General features: G+C 42.1%; 1 protein-coding gene across 5 annotated transcripts in view; it reads right to left on the bottom strand.

The window, feature by feature from the left end:
- Positions 1–21600, bottom strand: part of PTPRC (protein tyrosine phosphatase receptor type C) — a 96578-nt gene that overhangs the window by 20213 nt on the left and 54765 nt on the right. For 3 of the 5 annotated variants that reach the window (XM_019750887.2, XM_074317082.1, XM_019750888.2), the window contains 8 exons: positions 17524–17550; positions 15593–15814; positions 14312–14440; positions 13046–13180; positions 10512–10631; positions 6624–6782; positions 5219–5430; positions 880–940 (listed from right to left, as the gene is read on the bottom strand). In XM_019750887.2, coding sequence (XP_019606446.2) covers positions 880–940; positions 5219–5430; positions 6624–6782; positions 10512–10631; positions 13046–13180; positions 14312–14440; positions 15593–15814; positions 17524–17550 — 1065 coding nt within the window. Of the gene's footprint in view, positions 1–879; positions 941–5218; positions 5431–6623; positions 6783–10511; positions 10632–13045; positions 13181–14311; positions 14441–15592; positions 15815–17523; positions 17551–18651; positions 18754–19519; positions 19646–21600 lie in introns of all 5 variants that reach the window. The other 2 variants (XM_019750883.2, XM_019750886.2) reach the window with 1 other exon arrangement.

The raw sequence follows: 21600 nt of genomic DNA, 5'->3' as shown, positions 1-21600 counted from the left end.
TGACTGTGCACCCACCACTGCTCTGACCACTTCAGATACCTATGAAAACAAAGATTCTGGTCCCTGTGGAACTGACCTTGTCAGGCAGGAGGACAGCCCATGAACAATATACATCATAACCACGCAGATGCTAAAGTAGACTAGGACACTATAAAGGCTGGGTGTGACCCTGGGGCAGGTGTAGGTGGGGCAGAACCTGGAGACAGGAACACGCCTGGCATATGCCCATGGAGACCATGAATTCTAGGTGGCTGGAGTGGGGGAGGGTAAGGGTCCGATTCTTAGGGCCTCCGAAGCCACCCATGAGGCCACACAGGGTTTTGAGCTTCGAGGCATGGGTCAGGAAGGCAGGTGGCGAGCAGGCTCCAAGGAGAGCAGCGGCTCGGCTAGGCATGAGAAAGTTTGAAGAAGGAGGAGACGCCCAAGTCAAGCAGCCACATTGTCATTGGGGAAGGCTTATCTTAGCTTCACTTAGGTAAACCAGGGGGGATTTGTGTCTAATGCCTGCTTCCGCCAAGCACAGCACCGATTAAATAGATAACAGCCTCGAAAACAGCACGCAGACCGACGTGCTTTGTTACTAACGTGGAGAATGGCATAATCACAACTTAATGCTCTACTCAGAGAAATCCTTTCACGAGTATTTTATACAATCAACAACCCTTAATAATTGAATCGCCTCACTGAATTTTAAGATGCTGTATTTTCATATCTTGTTCCCCTGTACATTTTTTCAGATAACTTAAAATACTACGTTTATGGAACATGTACAATTCAAACATTTAATAATTAAACACGAGATAATGTAAAATAATAAAGCTTTGCGAGTGCTAATTACATTTTAATATAAATATAATCTATAGCCAAGTAACAACTTACAAGATGTTGAATAAGACACACTGTCTCGAAATCCATCATGTTCCCCGTTGTTGAAATAGACCTGAAGGCCAGTAATAAAAGAGAAAGTCACTTTCTGAGGCCAATGTATATACAATATGTCTCACACAATGCTGCTACTTTTCATTAAAATAGACTGGTTACCTTTCATTTAAAGCTGGAATTTCAAGGATATGTCAAGATTTTATCAAATATTTTTTTTTCCAAATATTTTTTAAAAGAAAATATTTAACAGTGAAAAAGATATAAAGAACTCTTAGCCCATTTAGCAATAATAATAATAATAATAATAATAGTTGTAAATAGCAAGAACAGGTGAAACTGAAGGAATCAAATTCTGCATATAAAAATATTCATAATTTAAAGTTAAATTCCCTATTAATAGGCTAATATCTTTACAGTTTATTTAAAATGTAATTCCACCATATACTGTTTACAAGAATTACACATAAAATGCACACAAAATTTTTCAAAGGGGAAATGGGAATACTATAATGTAATAATCACCATATTTATATTAAAGTGATATTTGTTCACGCAGTTACAATATTTGATGCCCTGAGTGTACAGGGCAAAATCTACAGCAGAGACGTAACTCCCATAAATACCTGCATCTCATAATACTGACTACAAATGAACCAAAAACAATTTAGATATACAGGGAAACTGACAAGAGAAAGAAAGCAACAAGAGCAATAAAAGCAAAAAACAAATGTAAGTAAAAATAGATCTGGATCCTATCATTAAAAGAGATTGACAAATATAATAAATCTGAAAAACATGTACCTGAGCTTTTACCCTATGGAGGATGTATAATTTCCCCAGTATTCACAGAATAGTCATAAACATGTACCATGTACTAAGTGAACTATAAAAAATACTCTAAATTCCAAAAGGCAGAAAGTGTAAAGACCAATGATCTTTTATTAGCTAATAACTAATAACAATAAAAAAAAATTCAAGCACCAGAAGTGTAGAAACCGTCTCTTAAAAAAAAAACAGATAAATTAGTCTTCTGAATTACAATATGAACTCTTTAGAATTTTCAATAATAAGAACTCTAAATATCCACTCCTTAAATTTTATGTCAGTCATGGAGAAATTAGAAATTCAGTCATGGAGAAATCAGGGACAGGGGCTACAGTCAAAATTTTACCAAAGCTTTAATTATTTTTTAGTTAATAAAAAAGAAAAGAATTAAATAAATGGACAAAAAACACTTTCAATCCCCAAACTACCTGAAAAACATGAAAATAAACCTACACAAAAGAAAAGTAATAAATTAGCAATAACAAAAACAACTTCATTAATTTATCAACCAGCGACCACAATGATGAACGAAGCTAAAATGACTGTTCCCTCACGAAGATGTAGGAATGGAAATGAAGTAAACATACAAACAAGTTATGTCATATGCAATGAAGAAAACAAGACAGGCTGCTCAAGAGTGGGGAAGAGAATGGATAACTGAATAACAATCTCCTCACTTGAATTTCAAGATTGTATTTTAGTACGATATTTACCTATAATTTTTCAGAATAACTTAACCATATTTGACAAACGGAAAAAGAAAATGCTGAAAAGAGAGAAGAGCATCAGGTAAAGTGCCTAAAGGACTAAACCTGGATGTATTTTAGAAATTAAAAAAGAAATCAGTGTGCCTGGAGCTTGGCAGGCACTGAGGAAGTGGTGGAAGCTGAGGTACAATGCACGATAGGGAAAAACAAACTACTTCTTCCACATGGACTATTCTTTGGAAGAATGTAGGTGGCACACCCACTGAAAAAAGTCTAAAATATCTAAAAAGAACAATCATATTGAAGGAAAACATAAATGCTCTTAAAGAATTCTGCTCTACATTAAAGAGACTACAACAAAATCTTCCAAGGGAAAAAAATCCTTCCTATCCTCTATAAAGTTATAAAACAGAAAAATGTCTACAGTGTTTTATCACGTTAGCATCTCCTTTACACGAAAACATGACAAGAATGACACCCACGTCTATGTCACACCTTTTCCACCCCCTTTTTGAACGACCTCATTTATGGATGTCTGCTCCTAAAGACTTAATAAAATATTAAGCTGTTAAATTCAATAATACTTTAAAACAATAATACGCAATGACGGAGCAGAATTTTCTCTTGGAATATGACAATGATTTAGCATTAGGGAAACCTATCACTATGATTCACCATATAAAGAAATCACATCATGGCAACATAAAAAAGATTTGATAAAGTCCAACCTATGTTTCTAGTTAAAAAAACAAAAAACAAGAAAGCTTACATGTATAAGAACACTTTTTTTCAGGGATAAGGGATATGAAACCAATTGTCAACATCATATCAAACAGTCAACTATGGAAATTCCCATTAAACCAAAAAAGTAACTGATAGATTTGAATAAAAATAAAAGGGAGAATTGTGTATAACTTAAGGTGCTATAAAAGAGAAAAGCAAACTACAAACTGAAAACAAACTTTGCAACTCATATGACAGAGATTAATATTATTAATATCCAAAAAGCTTCCCCAAAGAAAACCAGACAAAGGCAGCAAAGAGCATGTAACCATAACAATAGCAACAAAAACTGTATTTGTCCTCAACCGCAAATAAAGACGCCCTAGGAAAACAAAAAGAGATGCCAATACCATATTTCACTGCCCAAACATCACAGAAAAAGCAGGACCTGTTATTCACCAATAAGTGTGTTTAACAATTACTGTTTCTAACAGAGATCAAAATAGGTATGGTTAGTACAGAATGATAAAGCCATATGATAGAATCCTATGCAACCATTAAAAATTACATAGTAGCAGAATATGTAACATGGAAGAAGGTTCATGACACAGTGATATATGAAAAATGCAGTTTACCAAACTGTATTCAGATATGTTGAATATATATGAATGTGTGTTGCATATTATGGAAATTGTGAGATAATGGAAAACATGTATTGGGTATTGGTCTCCACCCCCGGTTTCTGGCACTGAGCTTCTGGAACTCTTGTAACTTCCTGGGTGACAGGAGTGTCTTTAGTTTTAACGAGGTGACTCTGGGCGGGCTCCTGGATGGCTCCTGGGTGGGGCTGATCACCAGAAAGACCAAGCCATGATTAGAAGCTTGGATTTTTCAGCCCTGCCCCCCGCCCCCCTATTGTCTTGAGAAGGGAGAATGGCTGGAAATGGAATTAATGATTGATCGTGCCTCCATGATGAAGCCTCCATAAAATCCCAAAAGTACCATATTCGGAGAGCTTCCGTGTGGGCGGACACCTCCACACCGGGAGGGTGACACAGCACAGCCCCATGGGACAGACCTCCTGAGCCTCTCAGACCTCGTCTCATGTGTCTCTTCATCTGGCTGTTGGTTTGCTTTTAGCAAATTAATTGAACCCAATGAGGGGGTCATGGGAATACATCATTTGTAGCCAAGTCAGACAGAAGTTATGGGTGACCTGGGGACCGACTATCTGCGACTGGCATCTAAAGTGGAGGCAAGGCAGTCCTGTAGGACAAAGCCCTTACCCTGTGGGATCTGACACTGTCCCCAGGGAGAGAGTGTCGCAGTTGGATGAAATTATAGGACACCCAGCTGGTGTCACCAAGACTTGCTTCCTGTGGGGAAGAACTGGCACAGGTCTGGTGACCAGAAGTGTCAGAAGGGTTTCATGTGAATAGTAAAGGAGACTCACAGGGAAGAAACACAGGAGATGGATCGATTTGTGTGTTTTTTTCTTTTTTCCCCCATAACAGAAGGGAAAGGCTGAGTTTTTCCATTTTAGAAGTATACACACAAAATATGATCAGTAGGCAGTGAGCTCATGAAGGGTGAGCTTTTTAATTGTCTGTGTTCCCTAGTATTTCCTAATATTTATTTGTACAATTTTCTAACCTCAGGGTACCTAGTTAAAAACAGTCACGTTAGTAAAGATTAAAAAAAAAAAAAAGGAAAAGAAAAGATTTAGCAAAGTAATCATCCATTGTGCACAAAGCGTACTTCCTGACACAGGAGCAATAATTTAGTGAGAAATAGTATGAAGTGCATCAAACTATGTCATCAGAATCTTGAAGGTCCTATTGGTACTATATGATATATTGATAATATAAAGGTAATTTGCTGGTATCATATTGAAGGTCAAAAAATATGCCGACAAAATATCTGCTTGAAACTACGGTGGTTAGTACTAGGGGGTGAGAATTTGGAGTCAAACATTTCAGGCTGTTGAGGTGTGATGCACTGGTTTCCGTTACGTAAGGTCTATGTAACAGTCACTATCATGTATATCAATACTATTGCAATTACAGAGATGATAACCTTACCTGAAGCGTGTATGCTGTTGAATACTGAAGATCTCTTACTTGGAAATGGCACGTGTTTTGTTTGGACTTTTGAACCACGTGACCTCCAGTTTCGACTTCCAAATGATAGAAGCCTGAGGTGGGGCCGTTGAACTTGTCAGGCGGGTCACAGCTCACATCCATACCGTTATCTGACTTCTGTGCGACTTTGATGTTCCTGACCATGGTTGGCGCTATATCCAAAGCAAGAAAGGTGTGTGACTTTAATCGTTGGGTAAATGCACATTTAAACTACTTGATGCTATATGTGCACACTGTCCCCTATTTTAAGTGTTCATGTGGGGGGTGTGGACAGGGAAATGAGGTACATACAGGAAAAAGCACATATTGTACATAGCAAAACACCTAAAACGAAACCACCTGGTCATTGGTGGAGATTAATGAGATTGCAAGTGGTACTTGAACCCACAGCCTCTGCGTCATCCTGTATGTAAGGAGCGTGTAGAATGCGAGAGCAGAGAACAGGGAACCCCGGCAGCCTCCATACAGCCCACGCCCTCCTTTTGCGATGTGCCCACGTCAGCCAGGCACTCATCTACCTGGCTGGACTCTCCAGGATTGGCAGCTAATTGTTTCCTCTGGTATCACAGAAATTCAGGAAAACAACCAAAGTATAAAACTCGAGGACCTGGACTCTTTAACCCCAAGCCTCAATGACATGCAGAGCATTTTCTGCCCAGCCCTGAGGGGACAAAACCCTTCCACGAACCTGGCTCCAGGTAAGGCCCCTGCAGTCTTACCCTTGGGGGTCCCTTCTTCCCTGACCTTGCTGGGCCCAACACTGGCCTCAGAGGCAGACCTAGCTTTGGGCCTGGATATGATGGGGCCATCACACTGGTGGCAAGAGCCAAGTGCCATGCGACGGAAACCCCACGTGGAAAATGTGCCATTAAATAAAACAGTCGGCAGTTCAGTGTAGCAAAGAGAAGAAAATGCTGACAAACTATTTTGTTTTATGAGGTGTTTGGTCAGGTAAGCAGAGGCTAGCAAGTGACTGCTTTGTGAGTGAGGCATGATTAGGTGTCTGAGAGCAGTTACTATTTTGGACAGTAAAGAAAACAACAAACAACGTGTTTTTAGCTAAGTTGGTTAGGTACATACTTGCCTGAACTCTTACAGATTGTACCAGTTAATATGCCCCCGATGCTTCATTCTTACAATTCTTATGATTATACCCGAAGAGTGCAGAAAACCCCAAAACACCGTTTTTAAGTTGTATTTCAAATTATTCTAAACCCTAGATGTAAACAAATGTGCCAGATCAATTATTTCCCAAATGAAGCATAAACAGATGTACAGTATGTTAAAATGGTCATACTTTGCTCCTTACCATTCAGAGAGAGAAGCATGAAAGCGTGTCACTTACGTGATGCTTTTGTTTGAAATACACATGTCACAGGAATTCCATCACGTCTCACTTGCCCGCAGACGTAGGCATGCAATGTTACTTTATAATGTGTATACGGATTCAAATCTGTGAGATTAAAGTTGGTCATACTTTCATTCAGATCGCGGCAATTTAAACCTCAGGAAAAAAAAAAAGGAAATGTTTATTAAGTCATTAAAAGTCAAGATTACCACATATTTAACTGGGTGTCTGCACAAAATCATTCCTCGCCAACTCCAAACCGAGTGATTGAGAGATAAATACGTCCTCATGCACAGAGGGCCACACAGCCATCAGCCACTGGATTGGACAAATTCCATTGTTATAAACAAACTCAGATCTTCGAAAGTTATGGTTTCATATAACTATTTTGGTACATAAACAACTTAATAAGTTAAGGCACATTTGTGAAGATGGTCTCTCTCCTTTCTGAGAAAACACAGCCCTCAGTGGATATTATGAAAGTCCTGAGTTGTGCTGTTTCAGAAAGATGAATTTTTAGTGAACGTTTCTGATACTTAACCTCCAAACTTTGACCCCTGATATTAGCTACTCTGATGGATTTCAGATGTAGGTCTGTACCATGCGACTGTGATTGAAGCGGCAGTGGAAACGAGGAAAGTTCACGCTGGCAGTCGCATCTGAGCTTTTCATTGAGAGTTGAGAGATGAGTGAGACTGAGTAGGTAGAAGGTTGAAAAGAAAAACCAAACCATACAAGCGTTTTGAGTGTAGGGACAAGCCTGAGTGAGGCAGCAGATTCTGCCGGGGGGGTGGGGGGTGGGGGGTGGGGGGCACATAGGCCGTAGGACTTTGTTTCAGTGTGTTTTACTTTTCAGGCAGAAGAGTTAGCATTTGTGACACTGAAAAATCACTAGGCACTGATTATTTTTGAGTAGTCAAGTGGCTCCAGGAAAGAGGGGTCCAAGGGAGGTGAGAGTGGCAGTGGCCTTCGAGAGAGCAGTCACAGTGATGACAGCGAGATGCAGATGAAACGATGGCTGGGCCACTCTGTGTACCGAGCACTGGCTTACGCAAATTAACTAGCCATCACCACCACCCTACAGGCTGGCACCCTTGATATGATTTCACTTTGAAGATGACAAAACTGGGCCAAAGAGACACTAAGCAATCTGTCCATGACCTCACAGGAAAGGAGGGACCCTGGCACTGAGGTTTCAGGGTTTGGTGGAAAGGCCAAAGCACTTGACGCGGACACCTGCCCCCTCCTGCATTTGAGCTGTTTTTCTCAGAAGCCCCGTGTGGGGGACCAGTTAAAGATTTATTTGGCTCAGGGCTTGAGATTTGTTTTTCTGTGAGCCCTCAGGGACATGCCGTTCCTTATGTCATGCATGGCTCATAGAAATGACTACAAAGACACTGGCTTCCTGACTTGTCACCTCTTTGTTTTTTAGAAAGTATCTCAGGAAATCCATTAACAGCTGCCCACATGGAACTGCTCTAAACTATCTTCTTCAACAGTAATCTAAAGAGTATAACCCGCTGATCCCCACAGGATTTTGTGCTGCTTAAAAACTAAAATATAAAACAGGTCGTTTTCTCTTCAAGAAAAAGAAGACATTACATAAAATCATTTCCAGCAGCATCACTGTGACCTTGAAGGGTGAACGCTGGTTTCAATAACTTTTGAAAAATAGTCCTTTGAGTGCAACGAAGTTCCTCCATTATTGAGGAAGCGTCATTGTCAGTTGTCATCAAGTTTATATCCAATACTGCATTTGCCTACAGTATCTCAAGCTAAAAGCATGAACGACACAATTGCAAAAAGAGCACAGTTCAAGCTGTTCAATTTGATCATTTATGTTAACTTCTGTGATTACCCAGCTGCGTCCTATGAGCTATGGAAACATTTATGCCCTTCTCCTCTCAGAGTTGTTATTGAGAGGTTTAACAGAATCTTCAAACATTATAAAAACACCCGACAGAGGAAACGAATAAATGTCAATTACATTTTTCCTCCACTTTAACCCCTAACTTTCAGAGACACTGACATGATTGCATTATGAAATAATGACATAAAACTTAGTACCTAATTTAAAAGTAATATAAGCTGCAATAACAGTTCAGAGACTTTATTCCTGTGGATTGTTAATAGTGATTTTATCTGAAATAATGAGAGTAGTTTAAATAAATGCTTTAACAAAGCTGGAATGCTATCAAGTCCGACTTCGGTAAAGTGGGAGAGGGTCTCACACTGCCTATGTTTCAGGTGAACAAGAGAAGCAAAGCAGAGCACCCTTCCGTTCAGGGTGCTCTGTGTTGATCACTACGAGAGAAAGCGGGTGGCATGTGGGCAGCTTCCAAAGACACCCACCCATCAGCAGTCAGCGCACAGCCCAGGACACAGCTGGATTCTGTTAGCAGCGAACAGTTCGGGAGAAAAGGGCACACACAGAGCCTGACATTGCCCAGCTCCCGCTTCCTTACTTCCCCGCCCCTCCTGTTTAAGTGTTATATTTGGGTAGTCATAAATTTGGGCCCCACTAAATAAGAAGGGATGGTAGTGGTGATAAACACAAAACAAAACAAAATGAAAAAACACACATGAAAAAACTAGTACTAGTTGCAAAAAACTCCCTCATCAGACTGCTGATAACTCACTCACTACGTCATTCTAAGCCTCGTTATGCAAATACTGGATATTTCAAACTGTATAGAATATAAAGCAGCAATAAACATTTCTCCATAAATTTCTACCATATACTCTGGCATAGAAAATACGGTGGAGGAGAGAGAGTACAGGAAGGGAGGAACAGAGAGTAGAAGATTCAGAGAAGAGAAACCCAGACAATGCGTTCATCGGGAAGCCCAGCCCAGCGTTCGTCCGAGGGCTGTCAGGGAGGCAGAGGGCATCTAATCGTCTTGCGGGTTTATCTTCCTGGAACTTCCACTTCCCTTTTCTCATAGACCCAACGTTTGTAATCACCGTGACCCCAAGTGCCTTGCTGATATTTCTCATCCACAGCACTTGAGTCCTCTTATGCGAACCTAAAAACTACATGTGTGTTTAACGTCGCTTTAGTGATTAGATTACTAAGATTCCAGCAACCAGCCAAGATGATATGTTCTTGAAATATAAAATAAGACCCTGAAGAGAAACGGTTTTCTACTTTTTCAAATTCGGAAAATGTGTCTGGTTCCTACCCACCAGACGAGGATGGAGGTCAGTGAGAGGTTCAGCTGAATCCCACCTCCCACAGGTGAAGGGCTGTCTCAGGCTCCCCGTCTGCTCACACGTGGTCCATGGAGGCTCAGTGCTTTCTACAAGCATCTGAGATACTTCAAGTTGTCCAGAAGATGTTTCTTCTCTCGTCTGGAGGACTCGGGATTGAACTAGTCCCCAGTCCCTCTGCTTCCACGGATGTCTGATTCTAACCAGAACTGCGACCCAAGACTCCACCTGCCATCAGACTGGCTTCCGTGGCTACATGGGTGCCTCTTCATTTCAATGCACCCAATATTTTGCGTGCACCAAACTGGTGCCAGTTTTGGTGGTGTTTGTGGGCCTGAATAACGAGTTCAAACCCGTGTGACTCACTTATATAAAATGTGCAAGACAGGAATGGGTATTATCTCCCAGAGCTAGCCTTTCCCCAGACTTTGGAGTGTGCAGACTGGGGCTGAGACAGATCGACACAGGCAGGCAGGCTGGATGCTCCAGGCCGTCATCATGGCCGGACTGGGGAGCCCACTGACAGCGGGAGCTGTCCTCAAGCCACCTCGTGCACAGGATGTCCTTGCTGTCACTAGGCAGACAGCTTCGATGCTCACGACCTCACCCTCCTTTCTAGCTTTCCAATCCTTGATTACTCTTTCCTGATATGGAATTAAATTATATACAAATTACCTGAATCATTATAACAAAGAACATAATTATTAAAATGACTTGTAGAAGGAGGCTTCCAGGTAACCACTGCAATCTTTGCACCTTGAGCCTGGCATCTAATATTCTCAGGTTCTCTGGGATCTGTGGAAAGAACGAGAATAAAAAATAAAAATTACAATGTGGAGAAGACATTCTTCATAGACTAAGCATGCATTATTAATAGCCATATTTTAATTAATTATGAATTAATAATGAAATTAAACAAAAGACAACTGGTCATGTTAGTTTCTTTAGAGGTCATTTAGCAGAGTGAAGGTCACTCCTGAGTGGCACTGTGACACCTAAGCACTCCCCTGACTTGAAAATATCTAAGAACTTCCTCTTTCTCTCATATGCATTTGTGTCTGGCTACCTTGGGATTTCTAGATTTCTCTGTGCTGCAAGTCTGTTGTTGGTAGCACCCATCAACTTCACAGTCATTATTTGAAAGGGCACTTGTCATTGCTTCCAGTCACCAGGCATCAGAAGTCGAGACGAAGAATGTGATAAATGCTTACATCAAATTTATGAGGCATAGTTTACATTCAAACACACCCATCTGAGGTAGAGTTTGATGAGTTTTGACACCTATGTAACCAGCGTCACAGGGAAGCGATAGAATGTTTGTACCGTCCAAACAAGTCCTGTGCTTTCTCAGTCAACTCAGCTCCCTCACCCAACCCCAGACACCCTTGGAACCGCTTTCCGGTACTACCGACGAAATGTGTCTTTTCATCCATTTCATAGATAAAATCAGAGGAAGTACTTTCCACACCTCGCATATTCCACTCGGTAGGTACAATGTTCTAGAGATGCATTCATGTTGTGTCAGTACTTGGTCTCCGTCTCTGGTGAGTAGTATTCCTTTGTAAGGATATACCACGTTTTCTCTCTTCACTCAGTTGTCGATAGATATTTGGGTTGTTTCCAGGCTTTGGGCTATTATGAATGAATCTACTATGAATATTTGTGTAGAAGTCTTCACGTGGACGTGTTCTTTCCTTTTTGGTGAATACCTGGAGTGGCATTTCTGAGTTATCCCTTTACATTCTCACCAACAGTATGGTCAGTCTTTTCAGTTTTAGCCATTTTAGTAAACGTGCAAAGTCATCATCTCATCGCTGTTTTAATTTGCATTTTCCAGATAACTGATGATATTGAGCGTCTAGTTACGTGCTGGTTGGCCATTCATATATCTTCTTTTGTAAAGCATATGTTCAAAATGCTCACCCATTTTTTTAAATTTATTGGGGTGACAATTGTTAGTAAAATTACACAGATTTCAGGTGTACAATTCTGTATTACATCATCTATAAATCCCATTGTGTGTTCACCACCCAGAGTGAGTTCTCCTTCCATCACCATATATTTGATCCCCCTTACCCTCATCTCCCACCCCCCACCCCCCCTTACCCTCTGGCAACCACTAAACTGTTGTCTGCGTCTATGAGTTTCTGTTTCTCATTTGTTTTTAATTGGGTTACTTGATGTCTCATTTTGTAGTTGACAGAGTTCCCTATATTGTGAAAAAATTCCCTTTGTTGAAAAAGTTAATTGTGGATTTTTGTTGTTGTTGTTCACAATGTATGGCTTGATTTTTTATTTCCTTAATAGATTTATTCAAAGAGCAAAAATGTTCAATTTTGATAAAATCCTTCCTCCTCCTCCTTCTCCTCCTTCCTCTCTCTCTCTCTCTCTCTCTCTCTCTCTCTCTCTCTCTCTCTCCTTTTTCCCTTCTTCTTCCTCCTTTTCTCCACCATCATCTTTTCCTCCTCTAACATGTAGATTTTTTTTTTTAATCCCATAACTTTCTTCTACTGCTTATAAGCAATGCCCGCTATTTCTCTGGCTTTCCTTTTTTACTGGTGACTCATCAATTGCCACACACATAAGCAACATTTTTTTCTAGAAGATTCCCAATTGAATTGGAATCTCTCTACTTCCACTAAATAAGAGTGGGAGTTGAGTACTTTGTAGTTCCTTTTCTCCTCCATCTCCCAAAAGCTATCTTTTTCCAGAGTTTTATTTTCCAATTGTCATTAATTACATCCTTCTTGCTATTATCTATACTGCTGGCATTTTAGTAATAACAATTATTATTTTGCTGCCAATTCTTGGACTTACCACTGTGTTTTATTAGCAGATGTGCTCGTTGTACTTCTCTCAGAGGCAGGATCTACTAGAGGGGCAGGGGGCACCAGAGGACCAGAATGATGCTCAGGGGAAAAGGGCATGAAACGGGCAATGAGTGAACACACACTTCACTTACCTCACCGTTTCGCTTCCACCACAACCTCACAACAGTTTACAGTTTGCAAAAAGCAAAACAAGCAAAACCCTTGACAGAGGTTTGGATCCCCTGTCATTTATTTCTAAATAATTTTACTTTAAAAAAATGATACAAATCCATTTTCTGAAACCCTTTCTCCATATGTATAACATCATTTTCAGTGATTCTCAAGTAATCATAGAATATAAGAAGAAATTTTATGCATAAATGTAAGTAATATACTCACTTCCAAAATCTGTTCGCACAATTTTCTCTTCAGTAACTTTATAGTTATCATAGAGAATTTCTGAGACACAAGTATAATTTGTGTAGGGTTGCAAGTCGTGCTTTTCAAATTTATCTTCAATTCCAGTACTATTACCTGAAAGAAATAAGTAATGCGTATGAGTATATTAATGCAATATAAGACATGTAACTTTTATTTAGATTTCATATTTGTAATTAATATCTATTAGATTGAAAACCTATGTAAATAGTCAAAATAATAAGTAAAAGATCCTGAAAACTACTAAAACAATACACTGTTTTGCCACACTCAATTTTAAAGAAAACATTAGGAAGTAAAACTGAATTTGAGAGTGTCTCTAATTTAACCAGTGGAATTAGTTCATTGTTCTCTGCTCAGAAACCGAGACTACACCTCAGTTAGCCTTCACCTAATAAATATTTCAGGTCATTGTTTTATCATCAGTCCAGCATATGTCTGTTCTTGCTTTCCTCATACAACTGGTATCACAGTCATGTATCTTCCCTGTAACAGGATGGTGACAACCGGGGTCACACTTCATCCTTCGTGTGTGTTTGTGTGCATTTGTCTGTCCTGACAAAAATGGCCTAGAAGATGGCTTTATGCCAAGGAAGGGAGATTCCATCTCAATAACCCCGAATAAAAAGGAATCAAAATCATAATATTATTAATCATTCAAAAGTAATGATATTTCAATTATTGCCCCCCACCAATATGAACCCCAACTTATCCCTAGAAGCACGTACTGTTCTTTATCCACTTCCCTTCCATCTCAATGTTCTAGAAGCTGCTGGTGAATGTTGTTGGTGAAGGGCTGACCAAGTAAACGCTTGAATCATATGGTCTTGCCCTTTGGGCAAAACATTGGTTTGCCGTTTCATTTTCACAGAATATGTACCATCGTTTTACAACACCCTTCTCTGACCATCTCTTCTACAATACCTTGTGTGTAACAGTTGCCAAGAAAATGCTTGTAAACTGACTTTTACGATTTCAAGTTATTTTTCAGGGGGAGTGCTTGTCTATTTTGTGAATGTGAGGGGTATAGAGAATACAGTGATTTGATTCCAAACAAATGAGAGAGAATGAGAGAGACAGAGAGAGACAGAGACAGAGAGAGACAGAGAGAGACAGAGAGAGACAGAGAGAAGGAAGGAAGGAAATACAGGAGGGAAGGAAAAACTAGACAATATGTAGCACAACTTTTTACCACAGAAAATTATCTGATCAATGCTATATTCTTACCACATGTAAATCTGTATTTAAATTTATTTCCATCACAAGTATTGTTCTTGGTTTTTTTCCAAGTTAAACAAATAGAAGTATTTGCTTTTTCTTTCTCTACACAGTCACTTAACTGAAAACTTTCAGAATCTGTCAAGAAGAGGATATAGAAATAGGAGATTAATATTTCATAACATGTGCCCTGTGCTCAATTGAAATTAATTCACAATAAATACTTTGGCAAACATTTAGATTACTTTTTGGAAAAGTCTAAACTTAAGATTTTGTGTTCCTTGATTATTTAGTTTGTTCTTTTTTTTTTCATATCACACATTTTGGTAACATTTTATTTAGAATTTATGTATATGCTACTTTTAAAAAACAGAATCCAAGCAAACATCTAGTTAAAACTGCATCTTTTTTTTTGCATATTTGAAAGCACTCACTCCATTTTGTTTTCTTATTTACATCTTCAATTTTCTCATTTACGCTTTGATTTTACATGGAACAGTTCTTACACAGAGTATGGGGCTTCCTCGTGGGCAGTGCAATTCTTAAAAATTATGTTCTGTTTTTAATTGATAATTGATTTTGGTAATAGTTTGAGAAAATGAGTAAGTTACATGGCATTTTTCAGAAAAGCATCAGTCTTACCCTATTTAAGTGTCAATAAATTGATCGATAATCTTGAATTATGAAATGATGTGAGAGAGTCAACAAGTTCCATAGTCCCCGAATCCCTTTCCCAAGTGCTGTTAAACTAAGCTCCAGTGGAGCGGACAGGAGACCTGACTCCCTTTTCTTTCCCAGATGCAGCAGCGCTGGCAAAAGCAACTGGGTGGGCTCCACGTGAGCACCAAGTCTCCTTTTTTGTGTGAAAGTATTTTTGTTCTTTTCACAAACATGAAACCCTTGACTTTGTGCTTTTCCCCAATATATTCCAGACACACCTGTATTTAAAAGAATAAATATGTTGTACGTATATATTTAATGACTTGAATGAAACAGAGGAGGGAAAAAAAACGCTTGTGCCTAATCACTGAGTGGGAGAAATTGTATCTAATCTACATGAACCAACCGCTCCGTAAAAGAAGTGCAGGGAGGGGGTAAGGAATAAAAACAGAAGGCTTATATGGCTTTATGAGTTTGGTTGAGCACAGAAGTCACCCACTGGCCTCCTGCTAACTTCTTTTCCCTCACCCTGTTCTCTCACGTGCCTGGCTCCCGTGACCCTTGGATGGCACCATACATGAAAACACCCTGTTTTTATAAATGTACAAGTAGTAATCAACTTCTATTTACCTGGTGGTACATATAATGTTAAATTTTTAGGTGCTGCAGAGTTGCATGATGTATCAGTTATATTAACACTGGTAATGTAACATGCTTCTAGGTTAAAGATGATGTTGTTTATACATTGGATAGGAGAACACGTCAGTTCGTCAGCAACATTGAGTTTTGCATGAAATGATCCATTCCCATGGTTATAAACATAAGCCACAGAAATATTGGCATACATGTGATCTGAAAGAAAAGAAAACAGGGAGGATTATTTTCCATTTTCCAGAATGAATAAACCTACGTTAAATGCAGGCGCCTTCACATGTATTTTCAGAAATATCAAACCATTAACAGAATAGCCCCGGGAACACGAAAAGAGAAGACACCCATGAGGTGCTTCCACAGTATTCTTCCCTAACTTCCTTTCCTGCGTTATCAAGGACCCCAGCTTATAAGTTTCTATCTGGATGATTATCAGATTAATGTCCGTCTTCCTAACGTGGACTGTGTGCCATGAGAGCCAAGGCCAGTCCACTTTGATCATCACCAAACATGCAGGTCCTTCCAGAAAACCTGTCATTAGTGGGGGCTCAATAACTACTTGTTGAGTTGATACGGGCATGACACCCAACAAATTTCTTCTTCTTGCTGTCTAACTTCCTGTGCTTTCTAAAACGTAGTTCTTGGTGGTCTGTTTCTCCAAATACGTGGACCGTTAACTATTTAGACAACCCAGGCTGCATCATTCCTTTATGTATGCAAAACTATTGATAATAAACCATCCTAAGCAACTTTCTTAGTGTCAGCTCACATTCCCGCCTTTATTTAAACACATTCCATTGACTGGTAAAAATATCCTTTCAATGAGTATTAATTTATTCGTTCATTTATTAATGCAACAGAAGTGATGAAGCCCTCGTGATGTTTATGACCACTGTCCCGACCACTTGGGACACGGACAGTCAGCTTTTGGACATGAACAGTCTAACGTGGAGAGAGGCGCAGATGTGAGTTGCCCAAGACGTACAAACACCTAAAATCAGATTATGCAGAAAATTATAGGGCAGGAAATAGAGAGAGAAATCTCTTCAGAGTGGAGAGTTAGGAGGAGGTGGCTCACTTTATGTTTTAAAATATGAGCAGGGCATGGAAAAGCAGATGGAGGGAGGGGGTGCTGGGTGAGGATGGGGTGGTCTCCCAGGTAAAGAGGAAGAAGAGCAGGAGGCAGGAAGAAACGTTGTGTATGTCAAAAACTGTAAGCCGTTCCTCATTACTTAAGGGAAGGGCAGAAGGAGGCAGCGATACAAGAGGACCCTGGTGGTAGATGATAGCACTCATCCAACAAGCCTGTGAAGGTTGGTCTGTGCACTCAGGGTTCAGGGGTGCACTGAAAGTAGGGACTGCAGGGGGGCAGGTAGAAATGTGGAAGGGGAAGCCCTGGCCGGGAAGAAGGACTCTGCTTCCACTGGGAAGGGAGGCAGAGACTGGGGAAGGGATGTATACAAAGTGGTCTCAGGCCTCTGCTTTGAGCCAAACCCAGGCAAGTGAGACGGACGGACAGACAGAAACAGATACATACATTTTTTTCTTCTTGATAAGCCTTTAGGTAGTATCCACATTCCATGTACATCATTACACTGAAACGTTGCCCCCCCCCACCCCAAAACAAACTTGTATCCATGTTACAAACACCCCACTGAAGGGAAATGCCCCCCCCGCCGAAGTGGTTTACGAGTAATTATTAAAATCCTGGTACTCAACACGAGGTCTGAATACGACATCAAAGGTTCTTGTCCTGAAGGACACTGGCTCTGAAGATTTGGAGGTCATCATTGGTGAGAAATCAGAGCAGTGAGTTTGGCCTGCTAGGGGGTCTCGGAAGCTTGGCATGAGGAAGTAATTAAAGTGCTATTGGAAAGAGACAGAAGCTGCCCCTATGCAAACAAACTTACCACATGGTGGCATAGTTGTAGTTAAATCTGTAATGGAGAAAAGAAGAATGCAAATTATTAACATTTCATTTTTAGAATCTCTCAGCTGTAGTCATATTGGGAAAGGGAGGTTTATAATGTTTCAACTTCGTAAACTAATGTCTGCTGAGTTAGCGTTGACAGACAACACAGGGTTTGCAGGGCCTGGAACAAACATTTCCATCTCAAATCTTCAAATGTTATAAACTAATGAGCTAAGCCTAGAAAATATTTTTTTGTTAATTTTTGTTAATAAACACAGTTGTGATAATAATCATATGAAGACTTTTTGGGGCACACACCTGACTCCAGTATGACGACATGACTGACTATTCACACAGCGAAAACCATTTTCAACGTCCTCATCCCCTGAATTTACCTCAAACTAGATTTTTTTATAATTATAACCCCAGGGAGTTCAGTTTACACCTTTGTTTAAAGAAAAACAGAACAGAAAATAGACGTGGGCTGCTTCATTCTCTAGCTGGACCTCTGTAAGCTGTTTGCACAGATAGTAGGTCCAGCAGATTGAGGGGTATCTTGTGTGAGCATCAAGTTAACTGAAGACGGAGTTGCAGACGTGTTTTGCGGGGACCCAGAGAACTCTGAATCTGGTCTTTGCATTGGAAGGATTTGGGGAAGGATGGTGGCCTCGCAGGCTCGGCCCTGCGAACCACTGGGCCCTCCCCGCAGCCTGCCTTTGTCCCCACAGCCCCACTGAGTGGCTGAGGTTCTGTCCTCTGCTCTCATTGCTCACTACCTGGGATGGAGAGTCCGTTGGTAGGACTGTTCTTTTCTGTGCCAATACCTAACCCCATTCTTAAGAGAAAGAAGTTCTAGTATATTTGGTCATTTCTCCACACGTTTTCATAAAGTACACAACTCCTGGAGGATGCTAATCCAAGGACGTGACACTGTATGACAGCCACTGTGCTCCCTGCTCCCACCCGCTGTCACACTGCAAAAATAGAGCCGTGTCACTGACTAACTGCCCTCCTGCCCTCAGGATTACAACCCTCAATGGAACTTGTCAAAGGAGGGACCCTTCCATGAGCCCGTCCCAGGCCCACTGCAGTGGCATGGCTGCGTGACTGCGGGTGAAGCTGTCACCTATTTTTGTGGAGGCCAGACCAGTGATTACTGTCGGGCTCTGCGTGCGTGTGAGGTTTGCTGTAAGGTTCTGCGTGCGTGGGGTGTATGAGAGGTCCGAATCTGCAAGGCAATGAGCAGAAGAACAACAGTTAATGAGCCTGCCACATGGAAGGGTGAGGGGAACATACAGACCCAGAACTTCCTAGCCCAATCTTCCCTGGAGGGGCCCTCCTTCGAAGGAACAGATGCTTATTGTTAAAACAAGAGCAGGCATCAAAGATTTATCTACACGTGGCCCTTTATGATAATCACTAATAGTTCGAGCCATTACAAACACTGTAAGTGGCGAGGGAAGCATTCACCCCTCAGTGTAATTCTCACCTGGCGTGTGCTCTCCCTCAAACTCCTCTTTTCCCTCACGGTTATGACGCCCTTACTTTGATTACTAATAAGGATGCCACTTACTCTTTTGCACTTTGCATTTCACACCGGCTTTTTACGTCTTGAGCCCTCACAGCAAGCCCTTAAAATGAATCTTATGAGAACCGTCTTTGCAGAGGGGGGCACTGACCCACAGAACAGAGTCGTCACATGGGCCCAAGTCAGCCGCACAGTTGGAGAGGCTGGCTCTGGTCCCCAGCCCCATGTCATCAACAGCTCTTATCTTTCTTCTCTGCCATGAACTTTTCCCATATGAACAAGGAAATGCAATATGGCCAGGAGAAGCTTCCCTGGCAAGGCTCTTATCCGTGTCCATATGCAAAGATTTATAAAGAACGGCGATCCTGCCGACCATATTTGGTGTGAAATAAAAGGGCTGCCTCTGAGGGTCCAGGGTCCCTCGCCTCCTCCGTAACCTAGGACACCTAGAGCATTGCAGGCCGACCTGAGGAGTTGTCTGTGCTGATGCCAGACATGCGTGTGGGTGAGGCAGCTGGGCTGCTGCGTGCAGAGCTGGGGGTTGCTGCTGACGGGGCGCGGGTGCTGGAGAGACTCGTCTCTGCTGGGACACCTGCAATCAGAAAGGTCGTCAACACTGCTGCTTGTTCCTGCCACTCCAGGGCAGTGGCCAGCCAGCCAGGGTAAATAGGATCGGCGGAGGCTGAGCCGAGCAGCAAACACCCAAACACTTCTGCTGCACCACAGTCTATGCGGTCTGCAAAACTACAAAACACAGCAACGCTACCCGAGAGATGACCGTAAGGGCTGATGACTGGAAACCCATGAAGCTTTGTCATCAGAACCCAAACTTTAAAAGGACCCGGGACCTCAGGAGACAGCTTGGACCGCCTCCAATATCAGAACTGCTGCAGAGTGATGGAGTGGGCCCCTGGGTGCTGGCGGGAAGACCCCAGGATGGAGGTGGATGGAGCTCTGGGTGCGTGAAGCCCGGCACAGGCAGAAGCGCCACCTGCCACGTGCTGCGAGCCTCCACGGGGGGAGAGGGGGGCAGCTCCCTGGGGAGGGGACCCTGCTGCGGGGGCTTCCTTCTAATTTTCTTAAACTAGAGCCAAGCGGGTGCAGCTGCAGGGCTGAGGGGTCTTCCTTCCCAGCTGAAGGTCACAATTGTGCTTTCACGATGTAGGCTCCTCTGGCCAGGAAACGCCCAGTGGGTTTAGAACCGAAGAACACCCCCGGGGGTTCTACTGACATCCCCCTGATGTTCCAGCCGCAAGGGAGCTCATCGGTACGGACGGAAGTGTGCCTTGCTCTTTCTAGTTGGGATTGTCCGTAGTCAAGCTGCGAAGCCTGAGGCACGTGACGTGTCCCCAAGTCCCTCACCCAGTATTCCAGCACAGACAGCCACTGTGTGTCACGGGCTGCCTCCGGGAGGACTGGCGCTATGCTGGCTATCACGGCAACAGCAGCGGGACTACGGCCACCCCTAGGTGAGCGTGTTGGGTTATTTCACTGCCACAGTCACCGTCACCTGATGTCACGGTCACCAGGGCATCGTCAATCTTCATTTGCAGCCCCATTCTCAGTGTTTTAGGAGGGCCACACAGGCGGGCCCGTTCTGAAAACGGCTTTGATGCGAGCCCAGGCCATCCGCCCATCACAGCCTCAGGTCATGTGCCTGTCCCGTGAGAACTGAAAATGCACCTCCCAAAATTCCGAGTTTGGATTCCAGCCCTGTGTTCAAAGGCTCTAACCCCCACGTTTCACTGAACCAGGCTAGAGCGAATGGCACAAACCCATCCTTCAGTTTGGGGTCCTGGGATGGGGGGAGGCTCCAGCAGAACAAGAAGCACGTGGAAGGGTTTTCTCCCCCTTGAGGAAAAGTCAGACACAGAACTGGCTCTCTGGGAAGTTTTTACATCAGCCAGGTTTGTTTTCAGCCTTTCTCCTCATCTGTTTCTGCGACTCTTGTCACTAGAGACCCTATCCCCATGCTACTCTGAGCACCTGCCCCCCCCATAGCCAAATCCACTACCCTCCTGCCTCACTGAAGACTGTCCCTTGTGTAGGTGATGGTTTAGGAGTGGCATTTACACTTTTAATAAGGTTAATTCATCCTAATAGCTTTTTTAACGTGTGGAATTAGCCGCTGTGAGAGGAAGATTGAGGGCAGAGCACGCCTGGTCTGTGGGAGCAGCAGCCTCCGTGGGCCCGTCCTGTCTACTTACTTTACAGCTGCTCCCAGCCCCAGTTTCTGAATCTGTGAAATTACCAGAAAGCTCCAAATCTTTTTACTGCCGTTCCCAGGGCAGCCGGAGAGGGTGGAATGAGGCAGGAGGTGAGAATAGCTCTTTCCCCAGCTGTTTAGAGTCTGTAGATTGCCTGGAATGACTTTTTATGCCCAGGGAACAGTTTTACTAGTTTGAAATAATAATTATGCTGTTTGATATGTTTGATTCACACTTAACCCAGGGCCATTTCCATGCCAGCTCTGTGGGCTCCCCATTTATACCTTCAACTTTCAGGCACTTGGGCCCCGAAATTGACCTGTGTGTCTGTGTAGGTTTG

Source organism: Rhinolophus sinicus, linkage group LG12 (genome assembly GCF_036562045.2).
Source record: "Rhinolophus sinicus isolate RSC01 linkage group LG12, ASM3656204v1, whole genome shotgun sequence".
Taxonomy (NCBI): domain Eukaryota; kingdom Metazoa; phylum Chordata; class Mammalia; order Chiroptera; family Rhinolophidae; genus Rhinolophus; species Rhinolophus sinicus.
The sequence above is the reverse complement of the archived record's forward strand: the minus strand, read 5'-3'. Positions and strand labels throughout refer to the sequence as shown.